Genomic DNA, 24,903 nt, shown 5'->3' with positions numbered 1-24,903 from the left:
TGCCCCGAGCTGCTCATCAGGCCGCCAGGGACGCAGTGACCCAGAAGGAACAGAAGCCTTCAGCCAAGGGCTCATCTTTATTGAGGGGGCGCATTCCCGCATCAGCTGTTCACGAGGATTGCAAATCAGCCCCTTTGAAAAGCTTCCCGCTTCCATACAGCTCCGGCCATGCCCAGACAGCAGTGAAAATACATTGTACAGTGAACCCTTTCCACCCTAAGAGCCATGACAGTTCACACATTTGTCAACAGACAACGAAAAACAATACCTACAACAAGACAGAGTAAGCTTAAATATTAGACACTTAAGGCATGATTCTAAAATTAACATTGTGTGTTTTTCCAGGTAAGGAAGACCACTCATTATAAAAATACTTTACATAAATTCAAAATCAGAACTAAAACATTCAATCCTATAAAAATATCTCTCCCTAATAAAAGTATCAATTTCTAGATAAATGTTCTTTGTCGACAACAGTCACGTCCTTAAATTTTCAGGAAATACGCCCATGTCAGACGGTCCACTTAAACCCACATGTAAAAGTCACACCGAGGCCCGGCTGTAGAGCCGGACCACACATTTGATTACGTGGTACATTCATGGCCCAATTATTCTACAGAAAGCTAACTCAGGTATCTATGAATGGTGAGAGCCGTTCGTAAGGACAGAGTCTCAGCCGAGAGCCAGGATGGCCGGGCGGCACTGCCTTCTGGGGAAGGCCCCGGTTCTGGGGTGCTACCTCAGCTGCGCGGCGCCTGGCACGTCTAACTGGGAAACCCCGTGACGGCGTTGTGCCCGCTCTCGGAAATCAGCTCATTCATTTCGTTCTGTTTACTCTCTTTGAGGGCATGGTTGGGGGGGTTTCTTTGCGTCTTTGCTCGCTTGGCTCTCCTGAAACACACTTTCAGCAGCAGGTAGCACAACTCGGCCACGTTGAGCAGCATGCAGATCACAGACGCGGAGATCATGAAGATGGTGAACACGGTCTTCTCCGTGGGCCTGGAGATGAAGCAGTCCACGAGGTTGGGGCAGGGGTCAATGCCACACTTCAGCACCCAGGGCAGGTGGTACCCGTTGTACAAGAAGTAGAACACATACATGAAGGTGGCCTCAAAGATGATTCGGAAGAAGATGCTGCAGGTGTAGGTCCACCACAGGGAGCCCTCGATCCGGATCTTCTGCCGTTTGATGTCTTCCAAGTCCTTGAACTCGCCCCTCTTCTCCCCGCGCCTGAACCGGCGCGCGGCCTCGTGTCTGTAGTAGGCCACGTGCATGGCCACCAGCAGGGCCGGCGTGGACACAAAGATGAGCTGCAGCGCCCAGAGCCGGATGTGGGACACGGGGAAGAAGTGGTCGTAGCACACGTTCTTGCACCCGGGCTGCAGGGTGTTGCACACGAAGTCGTCCTGCTCATCCCCCCACACCTCCTGGGCGGCCACCACGAGGATCATGACGCGGAAGATGAAGATGACGGTGAGCCACACCTTCCCGATGCTGGTGGAGTGCTTGTTCACGCCCCCGATGAACGTGTGCAGGGTGCCCCAGTCCATCCTGCCGCTTTACCCCTGGACGGGCGACAATTAGCACAGGGCAGTTAGTGGAGTCTTCCTTCAATTTGCACAACTGCTGTAATGTTACAGACAGGAGCGTGTTTCTCTTGAGGTCACCCTCTGAACCGCTAGGAGGTGGTTTTCTGGGAGGGAACAACACCCACCCTGAAAACACCCTCGCGTTCTGGTGTGGGTTTACGATCATCTGGATTCAGCTGAACTCGGATTATACGTTAGGCTGCTGCCTGACACTAACCCAGGACCTCAGGCAAACACATTCGTTTCCAAGCTCCCTTTTAATCCCTGTTTCGCTTTGCCCAAGGGATCACAGAGGTTCCTCAGTAGATTTTATTCGTTAAAGGGCTTATCCAAGAAAAAAAATCATTCACTGGAATGACACAATCTGTTTGACCCAGCGGACTAAGAAGGGGAAAAAAAGAAACCAAACACTTATTAGTTCACTTCGTACAACATGCTCATATTTACTTCTAGCTAGAACGGCATCAGCTGCCATAATCGTGTGTTCTTAGGAAACCTAATGCCATAAACTACTCGAAGGGCCTCTTCCAAAACAGAACCACAGGCTTTTACAAAAAGCGCTCACTTTTCTCCCCTGTAACGGGCAGCGCCGCTCCCCCGCCGGACAGGTACCAGGTTCACACCAAGAGCCGCAGGTGCAGGGTCCCCTGTGAAGGCTCTGATCCAACGTCCTGAGGGGAAGGGGCCTTGACTTCTACAGAAACTCTGCACGAATCAAACGGACCCCTTCTGCGTTGCCACGGCAGACCGAAGAGTTGGTCAGTATTCTGCTCAGAAAAAAAAGAATAATGGACCCTTTGAGAATCTTCTGAAAGTGAAAAACCGTCTCCTCAGAAAAACACGCCCAAGTTCTCATAGCCCTTTAGGGGGAGGGGCCCCAAAGGCCTTTCGTCAACCCCCCTGGGGGAGACTTTCGTGCCCTTGAACGTGGGGTCAGGCTGGTGAGGAGAGTGGAGCCCGGGCCCCCTGGGCAGCTCTTCACGCGCATTTCCAGAACGACCCTCACGCGGGTGGGTGTCCACCTGGCCGGGAACGGGAGGCAGGGCCTGGAAGGAGCCCCGGGAGCGGCTGAGGGGTCGGGGGCTTGATTCCTGTGTGGATCCAGGACTAAACGGGGCTCGAAGGCAGAGGGTACAGACAGCCAGGTTTTTGCTTTTTGAAAACAAGAGCTGAGAAAAAAGCACAGCTCTTTAAACACACACTCCTTAAAGCTGTGGTTCCCCGTCCTTAACGCCTCTGATCGGAGGCTGTGTGGGCCTCCGATGCGGGTCTGGGGGGACACGGGGGCCTCGGTCAGGAAGACTGGTCTCAGGATCTGCGTCTAACCCCCGCCTCAGACCACTGACCCCGTGAGCTAAAGGATTTCCAAGTCCACAGTAATGAGTCTTTGATTTAAAAACCTCACTGCAGAGCTGTGAATGGTAGAATTCACTCTTAGCTCCTGGTGAAAGGTGTTAGAATAAATCTTCCCAGCTGTCACCCTCCTACCTGGAAGCACCGGGATGCACCCAGTGGAAGGAAGAAACACGAATATCTTGAGGTTTGAACATATTTTACAGTGTCGCCTCACCTGGGAGGTCCATCCTGTCTGTTTACAAGCTGGAGATGTTCTCTAGTTAAGTAGTAAACATTTCCCACTGAAGTGTGGGGAATTCATTTCTCAAATAAAGGTCACATTTTCTCCAACCCTCCAAAGTGCAGAGAGTTTAAACGCCCCCACCAGTAAGAAGGCTGTTTCCTCTCTGAGCTGTCTATCTTCAGCTGTCTGAGTAAGGCAGCACCCTCACCCTCCCAGGGGCCAGAGGCCACTGGCCTGAAGGAGTTCAGAGAGGCTGACGTCATGGGAGAGGTCCGGAGGTCAAATCTCCCCCCACGAGGTCCCCCGCTTTCTAGAGCAGAATCCTTGACTCCTGCCCCCTGGGACATCTCCTTAAACAACAGGGGCAATTATTGTGGCAGCATCTTTATTTCTTTTGACTTTTCTGGGTCCCCAAATCACACGCTCTATCAAAGCAGCAAAGCTGAACAGAAAATAATCTGTTTTACGATACTTATTGACTCTGACTAAAAATCAGCAATTTGCCTTTAAAGGAAGAAAAAGGGATGAGATGGCTTCCTACGGCGTCTGTTCGCATCCTTCCGAGGCTCTTAGGGAGAAGCCCTGTTGTCCGGCTGAACGTCACTGTCAAGGCTTCCAACAGAAGCAGAGCTCACCTCACCTCCTAGAAGACTGGCCGGGGGTGTGGACCCTGCCAGGCTTCCTGCCCTGAGGCCGCAGCCACTGCCCCCAGGACTCTTGCACTGCAGGAGAGCCTCAGGGGGGCCTGCCAGAAACATTTTGGCGGCAGAAGACGTGAAGACACTTTGAAAATTACTTTCCAAAGTAACTGCCTCCGTCGGTACCCCTCACAATTAGTATTAAACAAAGCTTTAATAATAAAAAGCTTGTTCAATAAAAAGCAAAATATTAACTCTTTCTTTGTGAACCAGAGAGGTTTACTTTAACTGGCGCCTTCCTGGCTGTCTTTTAGGGAAAGAATACGTTTGCTTGGCTCCTGTGTAGGAAGGTGGTGACAATCAAGCTCACAGAAGCAAACGCCACTGGGCTGTGCAGTGTCTCTCGTCACTGCGGACACACAGCTGCGGTCTAATTCCTTAGCTCTGAAAATAGGAAATCAGTGACCTGACTTCTGATGACACACAGTGTTAGGAAGAGAGATGGTGCTTCCCTCTTAAATTCAAATAGTTTAAGTCTATTAGCATTCTACCTCAGTAATATAATTTCTTGTTTTAAAAATTCTTATTTAAGAATTTAAGCATAACTAGTTTGCTTAACAAAGCCGTGTCCGTTTCACTGACGACAGGACCAAAACTAAAGCCCCAGCATCCCCTCAGCATCTGCACTCCCTCCAGAGTCATCCCCGACTCCCTGTTGGACCTGAGGACCGAGCATCCCTCACTATGTCCACATTGGCTCTGGACAGTGGAGAAGCCTGTGCTGATGAGACGCAATAACGCCAAGGCAAAAGCAGCGCCTGAGGGACTCGCAGCTCTGCGGCCAGAGGAGACTCGGGGTGAGGTGCCCTCTTCTGGGGCCCGGTTCCCCCGCACCATCGATCACCGACCACCGGGCCGCCAGTGGCGCTCAGCACCCCCAGGAACGGGAACCCGGGCGCAGCTTCCGGAGGGCAGTGAGGATGTGACCCGTGAAGGGAAAACTAGTAGCTGTGGTCACAGCCCTTCAGCTCCAACCCGGGGGTCCACTGCACGACCCCGGTGGTAGTTTTTCTTCGTCCCCAGAACTGTTAAGGAGGGTGTCTGGACCCTGCCAGTTTCCTGATGCCCTGTACTTCAGATACACAGTAACATCAAAATAAAATCTTTAGTGTGGATCCTTTTCCCTTTCAAAGTAATAACAATAACAATAACAATAATGATAATGATAATAATGCCCAATTCCAAACCTCAAGCCCATGCCCCTGAGCATTAAAAAAAAAAGAAGATGGAGTTTGAGGAACTGGATATACTCCTTACCCCACAAGTCAGCAGCCTAAAAACAAAAATCTTAAACTCTCTCCGTAATCAAGAAGAGTCTTTTCCTTTTGTCTCCGGAAATCTCAGGTCATCCAAGGGACAAACTGATAGCTGATTTTTAAATTTAGTGACTCAAAAATCCATCAACTGTCCCTTCAAAGTAATGACCAGTGATAAAATGGATTTAGGATTTATATACTTCTTCAAAATTAACTCAATAAAAATGAAAAAAAATCCTGTCTATGGAGTCTAAACATAAAAATGGACAATTCATAGAATTACATGTACTTCTTTTTTTTTTTTTTTTTTTTGTCCAAGTAAACTTTAATGGTTCTGAGCTATTATAAACCAAGATTCAATGTAATCGTATGTCCATACGTGGGAGGTGTGTTATATAATGGGGATCTTCTGAATTAAATTCTTTGGAGAATACAATCAATATTTATTAAAGGATAAATTTAAAATTAAAATATGTTCTAATTTGAATATATATGTATATTCAAAAATGTATTTAATATATACAGTTAAAGTCCAAAGGTAACTGCCACAATTATTTAGAATCTAGACCCACAAAATATTTTTTCAGGAAGGAGTATTTTAATACTGTACATGTAATTCTTAATCCATTTAAGAATTCAAAGAGTTAAAAAAATTTTTTCCCATTTAGCAGTCTCTGTTCCCTGAAGCAAACCTGTGTCCTTTCCAAACATTTAGGTCCAGCTGGAGTTAAATGATCCTGGGAATAAAAACAGAAAAAGCCCTCTGGGGACCCCGGTCCATTCTCAAGGATCAAATGAGTCAAACAGAAATCTTAACGTGATAATGAAGCCACTGGCAGGATTATGCCCTCACGGACCCAGAAGCTTGGGCCGGAAATTATTTTCCCACAGTTTCATTCTACCTAAAATTTTAAACTAAAATATACACACCACTCACAGCTCCTAGAACATTCAGACTGAGCCAGGGGTGCATGGTGAGGACCTGCAAGTTAGAATTTTCCTCCCACCCTGTTGAGATTGTTCAGTCAGAACCTCTGCAGTTCTTTTCCTTCATAAAGCTCTTATAATTCAGAAAAGTAAAGAAAAAGAGAATGCAGTTCCCATTTCCTGCATCAGAATTTTGTTTTAAATAAAGACACCGCGAAGCAGCTGAACTGACTGATGTCTTCTGGGTTGGGTCAACGCGGTGATGGCAACGGGAACACCCCTCCCCCAGTTATATCACAGGCTCTCTCTAGGGACGTTCTCTCTTCATAACCCCTTCTCCCCTGTCTGGCAGGGTTCCAACACCACCCCAGTGGCTCAGGGATTCGGAGCAGCAGACAAAGCTCTACACAGCACATCCTGCAATTCTAAGGAGTCTGGCTGGGGCAGGACGTCTTCTTCTAGAATACTGACCAGACTCTGCCAGAACTGGGGCAAGAAAAGACTTCTGTGGCATCAAGTCCGCCCAAGGGAAAGAGCAAGGGTGCATGGCTAAATTCAACCATGCGCTAAACCCACAGCCAGATTCGACCTGGGGGACATGGTACCAGGGTCGCTGGCCCGGGTCCCTGCGTGGCTGCAGGCCCCCAGCCCCTGCCGGCGTCCACAGCTGCATCTAGGCCGCACTCACCTCAGACTCCGTCCTGCTCTCCGGGAAGGGAGGCCAAGCTGGTAAAAATCACACACCCGTGCCCGGTGACACCTGGGGCCGGTCTCCTCCACAAGGCAGGAAGTACCTTCTGGTGCCGCCACCTTTTACTGAGATGTGTCACCGGTGACAGTCACTGTTGTCCAGTGACTGTGCTACTGTCACGTGCGGCTCACAGGCTCCCGGGCTCACGTCCAGCGGCCGCTCCGGCCGGTCCCCCCTGGGCTTGCCGGCTAGTCCCGCGCCCCTAAACGCGAGCCGGACCTCGTCAGGGCCCCATGAAAGCCAAGAAAACCCAAAACGCAGCAGAGGAAGTGGGGGAAAGGGGCACCTGTACCCACGCGGTGACGCATCTTTAAAACCTGTTGTGCGAGTCAGGGGGGACCGTCCGGGGTAAAAGTCAAACCAGTCCATCCTCGTTCCTGCGAGCGCGCCGGGCCGCGGGAGGATGCGGGGCGCGGGCGGCTTCGCGGACCGCCCCCACCCGCGGGCCCTGGAGCGGGTCGCCGACGGGGGCGGGCGCGGGGGATGAGGGCGAGGGGGCCACGGGCCGCCGACCTACCTGCTCCGGCTTCCGGAGTCAAGCCCTCCGCCCGAGGGGCCGAGAGGTAGCGCCCCCCTCACCGGCTCGGCGGGGATGCGTCCGGGCGCGGGGTCCGCGCGCGGAGTCCGGGCGCGGGGCGGCGCCTGCGCGGCCGCCGGACGGGCAGGAAGAGCAGGGCGCCGCGAGCTCGGCGGGTGTGCGACGTCTGCAGCTGCCCTCCGCCCGCTCCGGGATGGCCCGGCTCCCACCTGCAGCGCCTTTTAACCGCGCCCCACCCCGCCTCTGTCCTGACGCTCCCCGGGCGGGAGGCGAGACGAGCGCGCGGTGATCGGAGCGCGCCCGCCCCGGGGGCGCGGGCTGCGGGGCGCACGGGCGTGCGCGGCGGGCCCTCCCTCCGGGGCGCGGGGCCTGGCCCAGCCCGGTCCGGGTCCGGCGGGGCGGCCCAGGTGTCCCCGCAGCGCCGGGGGGTCGGGGGCAGGGCCTGCGCCCGCGCCCCCCGGGAGCCGGCCTGGGCGAGTGGGCCCGGGTGGGCCCGCAGCCAGGCTTCCGACGGGCTGGACCCGTTGGGATCCGTGCTCGGCGCAGGCTGCGTTTTTCCCGGGACTTAGCCTGCTCTTTTATGGACCCTGCCGCCCTCTTAACAGCCCGCCAGGCGCCCGTGCGAGGCCCTGTCAGAGAGCAGCCTGGAGGCACAGAGACTGTAGGTCTTTATTCATTAATGACCACGTTATTAGAGTTAAAGGGGTTATTTTATTAGTCACCTCCGCTCTTTGCCCCCTCATCCGGGGAAGCGAAGGGGTCCTTCCTCAGCAAGCCCCGCGCTCCTGGCAAAGACCTGGCCCGCGCCCCCTCCCACAGGTCGGCTCTGAATGCCCAAGGCCGCCCCAGGCAGGGCACGAACATTGGCATAGTAAAATAACTCAATTTTTAAAAATTTAATTAATTTATTTATTTTTTGTCTGTGATGGGTCTTCGTTGTGGTGCACTGACTTCTCATTGCGGAGCACGAGCTCTGGGCACGTGGGCTTCAGTAGTTGTGGCACGCGAGCTCAGTGGTTGTGGCTCGCGGGCTCTAGAGCTCAGGCTCAGTAGTTGTGGCGCAGGGCCTTAGCTGCTCCACGGCACGTGGGATCTTCCCGGACCAGGGCTCGAACCCGTGTCCCCTGCACTGGCAGGCAGATACTTAACCACTGCGCCACCGGGGAAGGCCCTAAATAACTCACTTTTTAAAGCAGATTGTAAACTTCTTTGGGGATTATAAGCAGTTTAAGACTTTTTCTCATTCCCACAGCACCAGGCGGGGCCCTTACCCCACAGAAGATGCCGCTCCGTGAGGGTTTGCATCTTGACTGGCGGAGCCCGCCGGCACAGCAGCTGAGCCTGGAAATGGCTCTTGCTCTTGAGGCAGGACTGCCCACATTCCCACTCCTGCGGCTGGTTCCGCACGACACCGCCTGAGCAGTTATGCTCCGGACCGGCGGCCGCTGTTCCAGGACCACCGAGGAAAGAACTTTGCAACCAAAGCAGCCACAGAGAATGTGTTGCATTTGCTAGTGTCCAAAAAGGGACCACCTCAACACAGGGCAAAAAACATCTCTTCTGTTCGGGTGATCTGTACCAGCCCCACAGCTGGCTTTTTATTCTGTTATTTGTTTCTAAATGTTTCCATGCTTTCCCCTAAGATCAGGAACAATGCTTTCCCCTAAGATCAGGCCCTACAGTCCAATCAACATCCTACTGGACGTACCATCTAATGTAATAACACAAGAAAAGGAAATTAAAAGGCATACAGACTTCGAAGGGAGAAATAAAACTGTCTTATTTTATACATGACAAAAAAAAAGAATAAAATTTCTCCTGGAACTAATAAGCAATTATAGAAAAATTACAGGACACAAGATTAAATATGCAGAAGTCAATTCCTCGCCTATATATCAGCAATGAACAACTGAAATTTGAAATTAAAAACACCACACTACTTATATTAGCACCAAAAAATTAAATACTTAGGTATAAATCTAGCAAATATGTACAAGACCTATATGAGAAAAACCACAAAACTCTGATGAAAGAAATAACAGATCTAAATAAATAGAGAGATATTTCATGTTTGAATTATTTTAGTGCTGCTGCAACAAATTATCACAAACTGAGTGAACAAAACAACAGAATTTCTTTTTTCTCTCACAGTTCTGGAGTCTAGAAGTGCAAAGTTAAGTTTTAGGCCAGGCTCTGATCCCTCTGAAAGCTCTAGGGGAGAATGCTCCCTTGCTTCTCTCCAGCCTCTGGCAGTGGCGGCGTTCCTAGGCTTCCAGCTCCTCCTTCCTGTGTCCGCCTCTGTGGTCACATGGTTTTCCTCCCTGGGTGTCTCTGAGATCACTGTCCTCTCCTTTTTAAAAGGCCGTCAGTCATACTGGATTTAGAGTCCATCCTAATCCAGTGTGGCCTCGTCTTAACTAATTACATCTGCAAAACTCTGTTTTCAAGTAAGGTCACATTCACAGGTACTGGGGGTTAAGGCTTCAACATGTCGTTTTGGGGGACCCCATTCAACCCACAATGGTGTTCTTGGACAGGAAGAATTAACATTATTAAGATGCCAGCTTTTCCCAACTTGGTCTCTAGATTAAAGCTCTCTCAATCCACATCTCAGCAAGTTATTTGTGGATACAACAACAAGCAAGCCGATCATAAAATTTATACCAGGCAAAAGAGCAGGAAGGCAAAAGGTAAAAGACCCAGAACAGATGACAAAATATTGAAGAAGAACAAAGTTGGAGGATGGACACTATCCAACTTCAAAACTTACTATAAAGCTACAGAAATCAGGAAGGTGTGGTGCTGGTCAAAGAACAGAAATACAGATCAGTGGAACAGAACAGAGAATCCAGAAACAGACCCACATAAATACAGTGAACTGACTTTTGGTGAAGGAGCAAAAGCAATTCAATGAAGAAAGGATAGTCTTTTCAAAAAATGGTGTTGGAACAACTGGACATTCACATGCAAAAAAAGAAAAAGAGAAAAGAAAAAGGAAGGAAGGAAGACAGAGAGATAGAAAGAAAGAAAGAATCTAGACACAGACCTTTCACAGAAATTAACTCAAAATGGGTTATATCATAGATCTAAATGTAAAATCCAAAACTTTAAAACTTTAGAAGATAGCATAGGAGATAAAATCTAGAGGTACCCTTAGGTTTGGTGATGACTTTTTAGCTACAACACCAGGGAAACGCAAAGTAAAACAGCAATGAGATACCACTACACACCTGTTAGAATGTCTAAAATCCAAAACCATGTAAAGTCCAAATACTGCAGAGGGTGTGGGGCAACAGGAACCCTCACTCACTGCTGGTGGGAATTCAAAATTTACAGCCACTTTGGAAGACAGTTTGGCTGTTTCTTACAAGGCTAGTCTTACCATAGGGTCCAGCAATTGTGCTCGTTGGTATTTACCCAAAGAAACTGGAAACTTACGTCCACATAAAAACCTGCACACGAATGTTTATAGCGCTTTTATTCATGACGGTCAAAACTTGGAAGCAACCAAGATGTCCTTCAGTAGGTGATGGATAAATAAACTGTGGTGCATCCAGACAATGGAATATTATTTAGTGATACAAAGAACTGAGCTATCAAGCCACGAAAAGCCATGGAGGAAACTTAGGTGCATATTATTAAGTGAAAGAAGCCAGTCTGAAAAGGCTACATACTGTATGATTCTAACTATATGATATTCTGGAAAACGCAGAACTATGGAGACAGTAAAAAGATCAGTGGTTGCCAGGAGTTGGGGGGGGTGGAGGGATGAAAAGATGGAGCACAGAGGATTTTTAGGGCAAACTACTCTGTATGAGGCTAGAATGGTGGAGACACGTCTTATACGTTTGTCCAGACCCATAGGAAGTACGACATCAAGAGTGAACCCCAGTGTAAACCATGGACTCTGGGTGATGATGATGTGTGTCTCTAGGTTCACCTACTGTAACAAGGGTACCATCTCTCGGGCATGTTGATAGTGGGGAAACTGTGTAGGAGAGAGGTGGTGTGTGGGAACTCTCTATACTTTGCGCTTGTAAACCTAGCGCTGCTCTAAAAAATAAAGTCTGTTAATTAAAAAATCAGTAAAGAAAAGCCCTGGGCTCTTTAGCTTAAGGTCTGGCATTAATTCTCAGAAGAGTGCTCTGTAACTAACAGCATTTACTCACAACAAACCGCTGAAATGTTGAAACAGCTCGCTCTCTTAAGAGATGAGTTCTGTATCCCACGGAGCCCTGCGGTGATTTTCTCTCTCATTCGCTCAGCAAATAGGTGAGGACTTGCGGCGTTCCGGGCCTCACACAGCGCCAGGCAGGGGCCGAGCGAGGACGGGAGACCCGAGCTGCAGCCCTTGGCCCCCTGAGCCCCTCTGCTGTCTGTGTCCCCTCTCAGCTGCCTTATGTCAGGGGGGCTCCGGCCTCCACGCTCAGGGTCGCTCCTTTGCAGTGTCTGTGGGGAGGCTGCTTAGAAAGGGCTGTAGGGGCTTCTGGCTTTTACAGAGGACGGGAAGGGAGCACCCCCCCGTCGGCAGGTCTGGGTTCCCGAAGCGTTATTTTCTGAGCAGCAAAGAGGGTTTGGACACACCTATGGTCTACTCCTGGGGCTGTTTGCAGAATGGGAGCTGACTTCAGCGCGCTGGGCTGTCGGGCGGCGCGGCAGGACTTTGACCCAAAGCCGCAGCGGTTTTCCTCCCGAGGCTTCCTTCAGCCCACCGCGCGGGCCGTCCAGGCAGGCAGCCCTCCGTCTCGGCGGAACAGGGCCGTGCCCACCGCGGCCGTGTCTAATGTTTGACGAAAGCCTCTGCGCGGCTCGGAGGACACGCAGCCTCGCTGCCCCGCAGCAGCTGGAGCCGGGCCCCCTCGGTCTCACCGCCCACGGCTCGGGTCACGTCCTGGCCTGTGCACGGCCAGCTGGTGCTGGGAGAGCAGCTTAGCGTCAGCTGGTCCACAGCTCGCATCCCTGAATCAGGTGGCACCGAAGTGCAGCATCTTCCGCGACAGGCCATTGCAACCTTGGAGCCATTTCCTCTTAATCGAGGCGAATGACCCCCCCGAGGCCTGTGGATAGTGAGGCTTCGATTTCGTTTGTCCCTCGTGGGCTAGTTTCCAACGGGGCGAGGGCACGGGCGGTGGGGAAGTAGAGACTCAAAAGTGTATTATTACCGATCCTGCCAAATTTGATCACAGAAAGTCATGGGGGGAGAGGGGAGAGCCTGGGGGGGGGACGCCGCCCCATCCAGCCCCGCCCGGGACCCCAGCCTCCCACTCACCGGCCGTCCTCCCCTCCCCGGGCGGTACCACCTTGATTCTCTCCTCCGATTTCTCCGTTCTCTCTGTTCTCGTCTTTCTGGTGACTTTATTCGGGCCGTTGTCACCTTTTCATTGGCTGATTCTTTCATTCACCTCGCTTGTTGAGGGTCCACGAACGGGGGGGGGGCCCTGGGGACCGTGCGGGGGGCCTGGACCCTCTGTCCGGGGCCTGCCGGGGGCCAGAAAGGCAGAGAGCCGGGACGCCCCCAACCCCCAGCGCCGAGTGGCCGGAGGAGGTGAGAGGCTGCGGGCTGGCGGCCCAGGCCCTCACGTGGGCACCTAGAGGAGAGCTTCCGGCCGCGGAGCTGCCCCCGAGGCGGCCCTGCCGTGCCGCCCGCCGCCCCGCCCCACCCTGGGCGCCCGCCTCCCACGTGGACCCGCACGGCCGGCCTCGGGCACATCCGTCCTCGCTGCCCCCCACGCACTTGGTGCCGGTCATTGCGCGTCTCTGGGTGATGCCGCTCCTGTGCTCTGGATTTTGCTTTCTTCAGCTGGAAAATTCATTCCTGTTCTCAGGGCTCAGCTGACAGGCTGCTTTTCTTGGTTCTTATGAATAAGAGGCATTTCCCCCTGACCGTTCTGTGTGTTGTTCACACGATTACTCCGTACTGAGGTCACTCTGTGATATGTGATACTGAGAGTTTACTTGCATGTTTTCAGGATAAAAGACCCCTGAAAACAGAAATATCATTGCCTCTTCTAGTACCCAACACCCAGCCCCAGTACCAGCACCCAGCACCAAGCATCAATGCCAGCACCCAGTACCCAGCACCAGGCACCAGTACCAGCACTCAGTATCCAGCACCCAGCACCCAGTACCCAGCACCAGCACAAGCACCCAGCACAGCAGCCAGTAAAGTGCCTTGTCCACAGCAGGTGTGCAGGGAATTTTGTTAACTTGAATAAGCACTCACTTCCTTAACCTGAGTAATGATTTTTTTTTAACTTTTTATTTTATATGGGAGTCTAGTTGATTAACACTGCTGTGTTAGTGTCAGGTGTACAGCACAGTGACTCAGTCACACATATATATACACACACGTCTATTCTTTTTCAGATTCTTCTCTCACGTAGGTTTTCTGAGTAAAGATTTTAAAGACTCTTCCTTTGCTAGGCAATCAGCTCTGCAGAATTAGCATCTGTAGGTGTGATGTTGCTGTAAACTTTTTCACATGTCACTAAAACCCAGTGTCCTCGATAGCTGACACCCAAGTCCATGTGGTTAAGTGTGGGGCAAGGAGTGACACTGACGTGGTCCTTACCCTGCACTGGGGGACGTGGTTCAGCCCCGCAGAGCTGCCGCCGACGTCCGGAGGCAGGTGCGGTTGAAAGGTGGACACACGCACACCTCTCGTGCTCGGTGAGCACAGGTGACATCGAGGCAAAGACCCGTCTTGCTGAGCCCAGGTCTGCCCTGCGGGTGTGACGGCTGCTGAGCTCCGCTGGTGGCCCCAGGGCCCGCCCGCTGGGAGCCCCCCTCCGCGTGGTTTCTCACGGTCCTCAGCAGGGGGTGGGGGTGTGTGTCCTCACACCACTCACTGTCTGTGCCCCACGGATCCTGCGGTGTTTCACACGCGGGAGCTCATTGGAAAACAATTCTCAGGTAAGGTAGATGCTTTCCCTTTACAGAGGAAGGAGCGAGGGGTTCAGAGAGGGTCATTCATTTCTTCATTTCACAAGTATTTATTGGACGAGGCAGAGCCAGACACGCAGGCAGGCACCTGCCCAGACACGTGAGAGTGTCTGAACCCCACCTCCTGATTCCCGACCTGGGCTCTTCCCGCCACCTCATGTGCCAGGAATGAAACACCTGCAGAAATGGGGGTGGCAGGAACACCTCCGTTCTGTAAAGCAGAGCAGAGGCGTGACGCTGTGAATGGGAGGTGACAGAAGAGAATGGGGATGTCGCACGGACGTCTGTAGCTTCTGCAGGAGCCCCGGGAGGGACCCCAGTGCTATGGGCTCAGCCCTCCTTCCAGTTTTGCGCAAAATCAGGGCCAGCTTACCAGTGACATTGCTTCATTCCTCCTGCAGCGGAGGGTCTCCTGGAAGGACAGCGAGGCCACCTACTCACCCTTCATTCCTGTCCTCTACAACGGTTCCCGGCAGAACTGGGCTGAGCTGCTGGGGGTCCCCGACCCTGGTCCCTCCAGGTACGGTGTTGGTCTCTGATTTGCTCACAGACGTGACGGCCTGTGGCCAACAGTGACCCGGAAACCTCGTCTCTGTCCTTCAGCGGAGTCAACGCTTTCTTAGGGCTTGCAGACGAATGTCACCCGCATATTCAGGCATCGTTTTCACATTTGTTTGTGTGCAGATAATGTGCTATCGGGTGTATCTTAAGTGATTTTAAGCTTCACAACAATCCTTGAAATAGTGTGTGTGATCCCCATTCTACGGTCGAGGGTTAAGTGGTGTGACCCAGATGCACAGCTAGGAAATGGCAGAGGTAGGACTTGGGCTCCCACCTCCCGGTCTCGGGGCAGGGACCCCAGGCGTCATGTGGAGGAGTCTTAGTCTGGAGCCCGTGCTCTGCCAGCAAAGCCACAAGGATGGGCTTCTGGTCCCTGAGCGCCACGCCATTGTCCACAAAGCTTGCGTCCAAGGGCTTATGTGCGTCTTTCTAGGGGAGGTGTCGTAACATTGATTAGACTCTCAGAGAGACCCACAGCCTCAGAGGGACGGTCAGCGGGTCTTGATGCTCCGGTCTACACTGACTGCTCTTCTGTCTCTGTGTCAGCCGTGCCCTCCTGGAGAAGACCAGCTCTTTCCTGTCTAAGTTGCTGGCCTTTTTGAGGTCTTGGAAATGTAATGTCAGCTTCCATTTATCATGTGAGTAATTCCGCCCAAACAATTGCCTTCTATGAGGTTGATTATAAATGTTCCTAATGATGATCCCTTTTCTCTGTCATCTGTCACGCAGTGTGGACCCAGACACAGGTGAAGGGGGCGTGAAGTTTGAGGTTAAGGCTGTAGCCGTACAAGGCTGTACCTCTTGGGGTCTTTTTACACTTGGAAGTAGCAGCTCCGCTGTTTGGAAAGCTGCCCCTTGATTCTGCTTCCTAAAGCGAACCATCACAGGAAGGGCACGGCCTGCCCCTGACCTCCGTCTCTTCGAGGCACCCCTCGTCCGCGACATCCTCCAGGTGCTGTTCACGGGGACCCAGCGCTGTCTTGCCCTGTCTGGGCAACGAGAGCTTGAAAAGCATCCTGACGTTCCACGTGGCACAAGGGTCATTTCCCCAGCGCCTCCTCACTAGGCCTGTGCCTCGCAGCCGATGGCTGGGAGCTGATTACCTGAGGAAACGGCAGGTGGGCGGCCAGCTCAGGAAGAGTGACCGGTTCGCAGACAGTCCAGGGCTGACTGGGGCAGAGGAAGGACCAGCACCAGGCGCGGATCCACTGGAAGCCCGGCTGTAACACAGGGCACGGCGGCCGCCCTGGACAGAGCACGTGGGCCCAGGCAGCCACCTGCTTCCCTGGGGTGACACAGGCTCAGCTCACATCTCCAGGCCCGTTTGCCCTCCTTTTCTGCAGTACGTGGAGTGACTATTTCAGTGGATATTTTATTTTATTTTATTTTATTTTTTTAAATTAATTAATTAATTTATTTATTTATGGCTGTGTTGGGTCTTCGTTTCTGTGCGAGGGCTTTTCTCTAGTTGCGACAAGTGGGGGCCACTCTTCATCACGGTACGCAGGCCTCTCACTATCGTGGCCTCTCCCGTTGCGGAGCACAGGCTCCAGACGCGCAGGCTCAGCAATTGTGGCTCACGGGCTTAGTTGCTCCGCGGCATGTGGGATCTTCCCAGACCAGGGCTCGAACCCGTGTCCCCTGCATTGGCAGGCAGATTCTCAACCACTGCGCCACCAGGGAAGCCCTTCAGTGGATATTTTAATTTTAAAAGGAGAAATTGAAAAGAGTAAAAATCTGCGTTTTATTTATAACAAGCCAACTGTCTGTGGGTCTTGGGGGAGGGTTGGGGAAAGCGGCTGAGCCGCCGGGTGTGAGCGGCCCTGGTGCCCCGCACGTACCAGCTGTGGGTCACTCTTCCCACCCCTGTGGACAGAGAGCTTTGCTAATTAACGTAAACCCAGAGGCGGGCTTGGTCACCCGAATGACGGCTGTCCTCTTCAGAGCTGCCTGTAGAAGGAACCGAGTTTTGGCAACGATGGAAACGTCTTTAGAACTTTTATTAGAGTTATCGCTGAAGTTATCGGTTCTGTGTAGCAAACGGCTCCAAAACTTAGTGGTTTAAAAGACCACCGGTGGGTTATTTCTCATGGTCCTGTGGGTTCTGCCCACCTCATGGAGGGGGTGTCCTGTGCAGCTTGCCCGCCGGGAGCTGGGCTGGGGCCGGCACACCCAGGACGGCCCCCCGCCCCGGGGCTCTCTCCTCGTGGGGCTCAGCCTGAGCTGAGCTGCCTTTGGGGTGCAGGACCCCCCGGCTGGGCCCAGCGTCAGGTCTGCCATGCAGTACTCGCCTAGATTGGCCATGCCCCTGCCTCTAGCCCATCACGGGTCTCTGTCTTCGGAGCCTGTGCGAATGCAGGTCGAGTGTGCAAAGCCTGTCTGCGCAGCTACCTGACACAATCTGCAGAGCAACTGTAGCCCTCACACCTAAGAAACCACATCTCGGAGCAGGACGGGGACGAGCCTGACGTCCCATCAGGAGCGAGAGACGGACCCAGGACCTGCCCTCCTGACCCTGGGCCCCGTTGCTACAGAAGCTGCTCTCGGACGAAGCTTCACCTGGTGAGTGGATCTGATATTTGGAAACATCCGAAAGTTGTCCTGCATCTGGGCTGCTTACAAAGAAGTGTCTGAGCTGGGGAAACACCACTCGGCCAAGTGAGAAATGGGGCCGTGTTACTTATTTTCCTGCGTGTCTCAGAGCTGACTCCAAGTGGATGTGGACATGAGTGTGGCCTGAGCGGGTGTGCGAGTCCCCCCTCGCTGCCGCGGGTGCCCCCTGGTGAGCATGACAGGCCTGGGGGGTCCCTGCCGGGCCCCGACGGTGGTCGCCAGCTCTGCATTGGGGAATTCTGCTGCCACTTATTGGTTTGCGGTCATTTTGCTTCCTTTTCAAGCTCTATTCAGAAACATGCTGGGAAAGAGGGAAGCTTTGAAATTAAAACCTTTTATCTTTAAAATTTTTTTCCCTAATGAGTCTCTCCAGTTTTTCTTTCATGTCCTTCTTGTCTCGGTGGCTGTCACACTCTGTCATTTCCTTAAATGTGATCCATTTATTCATAGTTTCCTTTTTTGTGCTTTCACGGTTGGGCAGTGGGCAGGTCACTTCACCCTGTGTAGGGCTCATTATTTTCCTTCTTCCTTCTTCCTTTTTCATGCTCAGAGTCTGACAGTCACTCTTTTGATAACAATGCTTTCATGTGGCTGAGTTCAGCCTCTTACTTTCATAAGATCAGGTATTTTAGAAACATTTTCTTGGAGCCTCAAAATAGTCTATGCATTTTTCACAGCATAGAAGTTCTTGTAGGCTTAAACAGTTTGCCATTTGTTATTTACCATGGAGAATTTGTTTTTGTGGTTTTGGGGTTTTTTTTTCTGTTTTGTTTTGTTTTTATTGAGGTATAATTGACATATAACATTTTATCGGTTGCAGGTGTACAATATAGTGATTCGATATTTGTATATATTGTGAAATGGTCACCGTGATAAGTCTAGCTAACATCTGTCAACATCCACAGTTACAGAATTTTGTTTTTTCCTTGTGGGGAGAACTTTTGAGGTCTACTCTCCGAGCAACTGTGAAATATACATGCAGCGTTGCTAACTATAGCCCTCATGCTGTGTGCTGCCTCTTCATGACTTATTTCACAACTAGCAGTTCGTGCCCTTTGAGTCCCTTCACCCACCTCCCTCACCCTGCCGCCACCTCTGAGAGCCATCAGTCTGTTCTCCGTGTCTAGGCGCCTGGTTTTTGTTGGCTGTACGAAGTGAGATCATACGGTACCTGCCTTTCTCTGTCTGACCTTTTTCACTGAGCATAATGCCCTTGAGGTCCATCCACATCGTCGCAAATGGCACGATTTCCTTCTTTAGGGCTGAACGAGTAACTTTACATTGTGTGGGGAACACATCTCTTTTTTAATCCACTCAAACACTCATGGACATTTAGGTTGTTTCCAGATCTCGGCTACTGTAAATGATGCTGCAGTGAACATGGGGCGCAGATGCCTTTTCAAGTTAGCGTTGTTTTTTCTGATAACTACCCAGAAACGGGGTTGGAGAATTTCTTATAAGTGCGCTGGCCATTTATGCGTTTTCTCAAGGCAACAAAGGCCTACCACGCCCCTTCTGCGTCCTGAGCACTGGGGTTATAGTGACGACAAGGCAGATGGACCCATGGGATTTAGTATCTAGTAGCCATGGCTTGAAATCTTGTGGTTTCTCAGAGTTTTCTGACAGTTGTGCAGACGGCTTGTCAACTGCTGTCCATTTTGCTTTAAGCTGGTGTTAGGAGCCACGACCGGGAACGACACAATTTTAGACAATGAAATGCCGCAGATCGCTGGGAACTCCAGGTAGGGGTGTGATGAAGGGCCAGCAGTTTAGTTAAATGATAGTGTTCCTTTTTTTTAAAAATAAATTTATTTATTTATTTTTGGCCGCTTTGGGTCTTCGTTGCTGCGCGTGGGCTTTCTCTAGTTGCGGCGAGCGGGGGCTACTCTTCATTGCGGTGCGCAGGCTTCTCATTGCAGTGGCTTCTCTTGTTGCAGAGCACGGGCTCTAGGCGCACGGCCTTCAGTAGTTGTGGCACGTGGGCTCAGTAGTTGTGGCTCGCGGGCTCTAGAGCACAGGCTCAGTAGCTGTGGCTCACGGGCTTAGTTGCTGCACGGCATGTGGGATCTTCCCGGACCGGGGTTCGAACTCACGTCCCCTGCATTGGCAGGCAGGTTCTTAACCACTGTGCCACTAGGGAAGTCCCAATGACAGTGTTTCAAGTGAGCAATCAGGAAATGCTTTATCACGACTCCCACTTCGAGATGGGCGTTCCCTCTTCCAACAGATGGACGACAGGGTGACAGCAGGTGACTGGACAGGGAGGGGACAGCCAGCAGCAGGATATGCTGGGATGGGCAGCTGTGGGAGCTGCGGCCAGTCTGCTGGACCCGCCTGCTTCCCGAGGTCTTCGCCTGGTGGTTCCAGCAGGAAATCACCCCTCCCCTCCCCCTCCTTCCTCCTCAGGCACCTTCTCAAACTGCCTGTTCTGCAGGTTTACAGCATCCTTAGTGGGATCACGAGCTCCTCCGGGACAGGACTTCTTCCTTCCAGGCCTCTCTCCACTCTGTGCCTGTGATGACGCCCGAGGCTCCCTGGGCGTCATTCGGTCCAGGATTCCATCAGCCCCTGGGAAACGTACCGTAGCGTCGTCTGTACAGCCCAAATCGCCCATAAGTAAAGGCCTTCGGGGATGTTCATGACCACACACTCTTGGGTGGGGCTCAAGGTCTTAAACCTCATTCAGTTCTGTGAGTGGGAACAGTATTCTAATGTGTGAATAAGGAAGATGCACGTTGCTCTCATGGGGGGGTTGATTATCCCAACTTCCTGAGGTTAGAGAACTTAGGACAGAACCCTCCTTGTTTCCCAGAGCCGCATGTTTTAGGGCCCGTGGAAGGGAGGAGGGGGCATGGCCTAATCAATTTGGACGGCTGACCTGGGTGTTTCAGGTCATAAACGTTTCCTTGTCCTTAAGTTGTCCTAGATTCCTCTCCATCATGAAAACAGAGTTAATAGCTAAATGTTTCGTCTTCAGAGGTCTTGCATTTCAAATCCATTATTAAGTCTGAGGGGTCAGATGCCACTGGCAGTGACAACACTCCTCTGGGGCTGCCGAGGGCGGGGCCGCCGTCCCTTCAGCCCGGAGGTTCTGTTTCCCAGTTCTGTCTCACTTGGGACTAAATATTTGCTGAGTGTCCTGGTAAAACTACGTTCCATTATTTAAATTTGTGAAATACAGGTTTTAATTGTATTTCACGCCGTTTAACTAAATATTGACTGAAATACTAATTATTTTAAAATTTTTATCAAAATAATAAGTGTACACAGTTTAAAAATTCAAGTAGACCTAAAAGGCTTTCAAGAAACAGTTCAGCCCTCCGCCCACCCCTCTACTTACAGCGACACTTTGCCCCAAAGGCAACCAAAGCCCTTCATTTCTTATAGCTCTTCTGAGAGTTACCCTGCGATTTCTACACAATGTGCTTATTCTGCTATTTCCTGATTCTGGGTTTTAGACCTGCTGACATTTCATGGAACTTGGAGGGTTGGCTTCTACTCACCCTCACTGCTCCCGCTCGGCGCCCACCCCTTCCCTCTGTCCTCCTCAGAAATCCACGTCCCAAATCCTGGTTAAATACATAGTGGTTCCTTATGTTATTTTAACTGAGTACAAAGTCGCTTCTGGACCGAGCTTGCGTTCTTCTCTTACGACCTCCCAGCCCCGCAGCCGCAGGGACGGCGCTTCCTTCCGCTGGGCTCTCTGTGTGTCTATTGTTCAGTTTTCCCTGCCTTTCCACACGCCTGCCACGTGCTCAGGAGGGGCTGTCCGAGCTGCGGGACGTGGCTCTGACCTCTCGGCGCGCCATTTGTTCCTCGCTGCGCCTCCACCGTCTGGACGGCCCGCCGGGCCTGTCCGCCGCCCCCTTGGGCGCCGCTCCCCCTGCTGGGGCCACGTTTCTTCTTTGCTTTATTCCCTCATTTTGCCGAAGCACATCCTCCAGTAGTTTCTTGAGAGAGGGAAGGTGGTGGGCCAAGCGCTGTGTCCTCCTGTCACCTCGCCCTGCCTGTCCTCTCCTCTCCTGTTTGCTTTGGTCCTACGAGTTGCACGTTCTCTGGCTGTCATTGGATTGGCATTGAAGGTGGGCGTGGAGCTGAGGGCACGTCCAGGGCGCGAGGCAGGAACCCCGCCCCCCAGCCCCCAGGCCCCCAGTGCTCGTAGGGTGAGCCGGGCCCTCAGTGCCTCTGGGAGGTGATGTGAGGAGACTCGTGGGGTGAAGGGACGTCCCCAAGGCCACGCAGGTAATGGCTGAAAATCAGGGCCTGGAAACCGAGTCTGAATCAGACCGTCCCTTTCCACCCACCAGCCGACAAGCCAGCGTCTGCGAACACGGATCAGCACCAAGAGATGCCGGGCCGCGGGGTGACCGGGACGGGCTTCGGGGAGGAGGTGAGGACAGGAGGGGTGGCAAAGATAGCGGGGCTATGGCTCCAGGGAGAGCGAGTCACGGCAGCGGTGCTGGTGCTGGGTGCTAGTGACGCGGAGAAGCAGTGGGTGGGAGACACGGCGACCAGCAGGGCACGGGGGTCGTCCCGGCAGGTGCGGGCGGCCCCTCCCCCACTCTCACTGACCTCAGCCGGCGAATCCCCCCCCCCTCCCCGGGAAGGCTGCCTTGGCGACATGGACGGGAGCAGCGTCCTCACAGCGCTATTGGGAGGATTCAATAGTGTATCAACGGCAATCAAAGCACTTAATAAAGATCACGGGTAATTCTTTTCGGTCTAGGAAACTCAACTGTGATTGCAAAAGACCTAGAGCGCCGGTCTGAGGAGTCCTCTTTACAGGCATAGGAGGAACAGAAGGTCCTTCTTCCGGGGGAGTGGCAGGCGGTCCAAGGGCAGAGCCGACCCCTGGCCTCTGTGGCGGGTCCCGCAGCGTCTGCCCTGGGCGCTGTCTGTTCCCAGGAGGGAGCCCAGTGGAAATTTTTGAGCTGCAGTGAGAAACCGTGTACGGTCTTGGAAACTGAAGATGTTGCTTTAAAAGAAAAATCAGTGCTTTTTAAAGTCAAGTGACAGCATTGACCATTATCTGCTTTTCTCTCCTGCCAGCTCTAGAGTTTTCTTGGGACATTATCAGGGCAAGTATCAGAACAATGCCCACTTCTGTTTTGTTTTTAACCTGAGTAACAAATGACCAATCAGCAGATGTGGGCCAAGCAGGGAAGCTTCTCCGAACACTGGACTTCTGCAAAAGTGTAGAGGCTTCGTGGTGGTCGCTGTTTTTTTCCTTCTCTTTTCCCCAGGGAAGGTCCTTTCGGTGTTTGGTTTTCGAGGGCTACCGAAGATTGTTTGGGAACTTGACTGCTGCGGCAGAGTCCTGACATTTTTTTCTTGCCAACTGTTATTTATTATCCTACAGAAATCAAACAAGTAAAAGCTATCTCTCCGAAACAAACCCCGAAACCAAAACAAAACACACAGACGCACCCACAGCTTTCCCGTGGCTGCTGCTGAGAAGCAGGGCGCTTTCTAAACTGCGCGTCGACAGTGCAGCAAACACAGCGTTAGCCTGATTATTTGTGCTGTTGTTGATACGTTTTTCTTCTTGCAGGAGGGAGTCAAATTAGAAATGAGCATTTTGGGGTCCCCTTTTATCCACTTTAGTTTTCAGGGGTCTGGCGGGGCGGGTTCGAGGGCTGGTTCCCATGTTCACTGCGTGTAGTTCACGCTCCCTCCCCTTCGACCTGTCACCTGCTTCCTGGTGATTTATGACCCTCTGGCTCCCACGCGTGGGGGCTGTAGGGACTGGGCCGTGTGGTCTTCAGCTTTGTGCCAAGCTCAAGGTCGAGGCCCGAGTCCGCCAGTGGGGCCCCAAGGCCGTCCTCCGACCCTCTGGTTCTGGGAGATGAAGATGGGCCAGCACCTGCCGGCTTGTGTTCCGGTTGGTGTGTGGGGTCCTGCTTGCTGTCCCCTCGTCACATGGCCATCTCCTGAAGGGCAGGGTGCCCGTCTTGTTCGTCTTTTGTCCCCGCGTCCAGCGTGTGCTAGTGGATGGGGCCAAGTTGACAGACGGGGGGAGGGGGGAGGGGAGGTGGAGGGGAGGGGGGAGGTGGAGGGAGAGGGGGGAGGTGGAGGGAGAGGGGGGAGGGGGGAGGTGGCAGCGAGTGGGGGCCCCCTGGGCCTGAGCAAGTCCCTCCCCTGCCGCCGGGCCTGGCCTGGGTTCTGATCCTCGGTCCCGGGGATGGGGGGTGGCGGGATCTGAGCTCTCAGTGGCCCCGGTGGCCGTCACAGCGCCACGTGGAGGCTCCCAGGAGGGGGTCACTGGGGGGACGCGATGGGACCAGCCTGTGAGGCTCAGGGGCTCCTTCAAAGTGGAGAGTGGCCGCACGCTTTCACTTCATGCTCCTCTCTCCAGCTTTTACACCCCAAGGCCAAAAAATAGCGTGAAACAACCTCTGTCAGTGTGTTCCACTGTTTACTGAAAGGGTCATAACCAGTGCAAAAGACCAGAGGGCGCGGATGTTCTGTGACAGCTCTCGGGCCGCAGCCCTTTCGGAAGAAGGCTGCACGAGGAGCAAGAAAGCTGCCGCTCTAATAAAAGTTAGGCTGGAATGTCCATCAAGTTTTCGTAGGTGGATGCAATTTTACTAACGACCGCTCCCTCATCCCCCACCTGCAACGTTCAAAACAGGTAGGGCCCGGTGAGCACACGCTTGTGCGTGTGTGTGTGCACACCCGTGCACATGTTTTTACGTTGCCAGGTCAGGATGGGAGTTTTTCCTATGAAACACGGATGTTCAACAATGTATCTCAGGATACGTTTAGTTCACTTTTATTATCAAACTAGCTCTTCTAAATATAATCAACACACAACAGATTCATAGCAAAACCTAAGCGTAAGCCTGGACTTAGTCTGTTAAAAAAGGTTTGGGATTTAGTATTTTAGGAGATAAAAGTTCAGCTCTTGGTATTGTCCTCACAACAGGGTACACAGGATTTACTCTATTTTTGTAAAGACAGATAAGTCCTGAAAGGCCTTGGCCTTTAGGAAAACATTAACGCTTTACCTGTTAATTTACTCCTTAAGCTGTGATTCTGTGCGTCCAGGTGAGATGCTGTGTGGTCCATCTCAGGTGGGCTGATCTTGCAGAGCAGAGCGTAGGTCAGACACCATGGACATAATTAGAAGGAACGGCCGGGCTGGTTACATCCGCAAACGCCTAAACTAAGGAGATCAGTGGAAACAGCATGAACCTGCGGCGGGAACCGCAGTCCTTACTTAGTGGGGGGGTAACGACAAAACCATGACGGCCAATGTTTATCGAATGTTTGCCATGTTTGGGCTGAAGCCTTGCTCTTCATTGTCTTATTTAACCCTCAGCAACCTTGTGAAGTAGGTATACCCTTAACCCCACTTTACAGATAAACAAACTGAGGATCGGAGGCTAATTAACTTGCCCAAGGTCAGACGACCCAAAAGTTTGGGAGTCATTATTTAAATAAAATTCC

At 52.3% G+C, this 24,903-nt stretch overlaps 1 protein-coding gene across 1 annotated transcript; it reads right to left on the bottom strand.

Annotated features, from left to right (window-relative positions):
- Nucleotides 1-76: 76 nt before the first annotated feature.
- GJB6 (gap junction protein beta 6) lies at nt 77-7,488 on the bottom strand. The gene is made up of 3 exons (XM_057532999.1): nt 7,318-7,488; nt 2,155-2,356; nt 77-1,565 (listed from the first exon to the last, which is right to left on the bottom strand). The coding sequence occupies exon 3, from the start codon at nt 1,548-1,550 to the stop codon at nt 765-767; it is 786 nt and encodes a 261-aa protein (XP_057388982.1). The 5' UTR covers nt 1,551-1,565; nt 2,155-2,356; nt 7,318-7,488; the 3' UTR covers nt 77-764.
- Nucleotides 7,489-24,903: the final 17,415 nt, after the last annotated feature.

The sequence above is a fragment of the Balaenoptera acutorostrata genome, chromosome 18 (genome assembly GCF_949987535.1).
Source record: "Balaenoptera acutorostrata chromosome 18, mBalAcu1.1, whole genome shotgun sequence".
Classification (NCBI taxonomy): domain Eukaryota; kingdom Metazoa; phylum Chordata; class Mammalia; order Artiodactyla; family Balaenopteridae; genus Balaenoptera; species Balaenoptera acutorostrata.
This window is presented reverse-complemented; position numbering and strand designations above follow the sequence as displayed.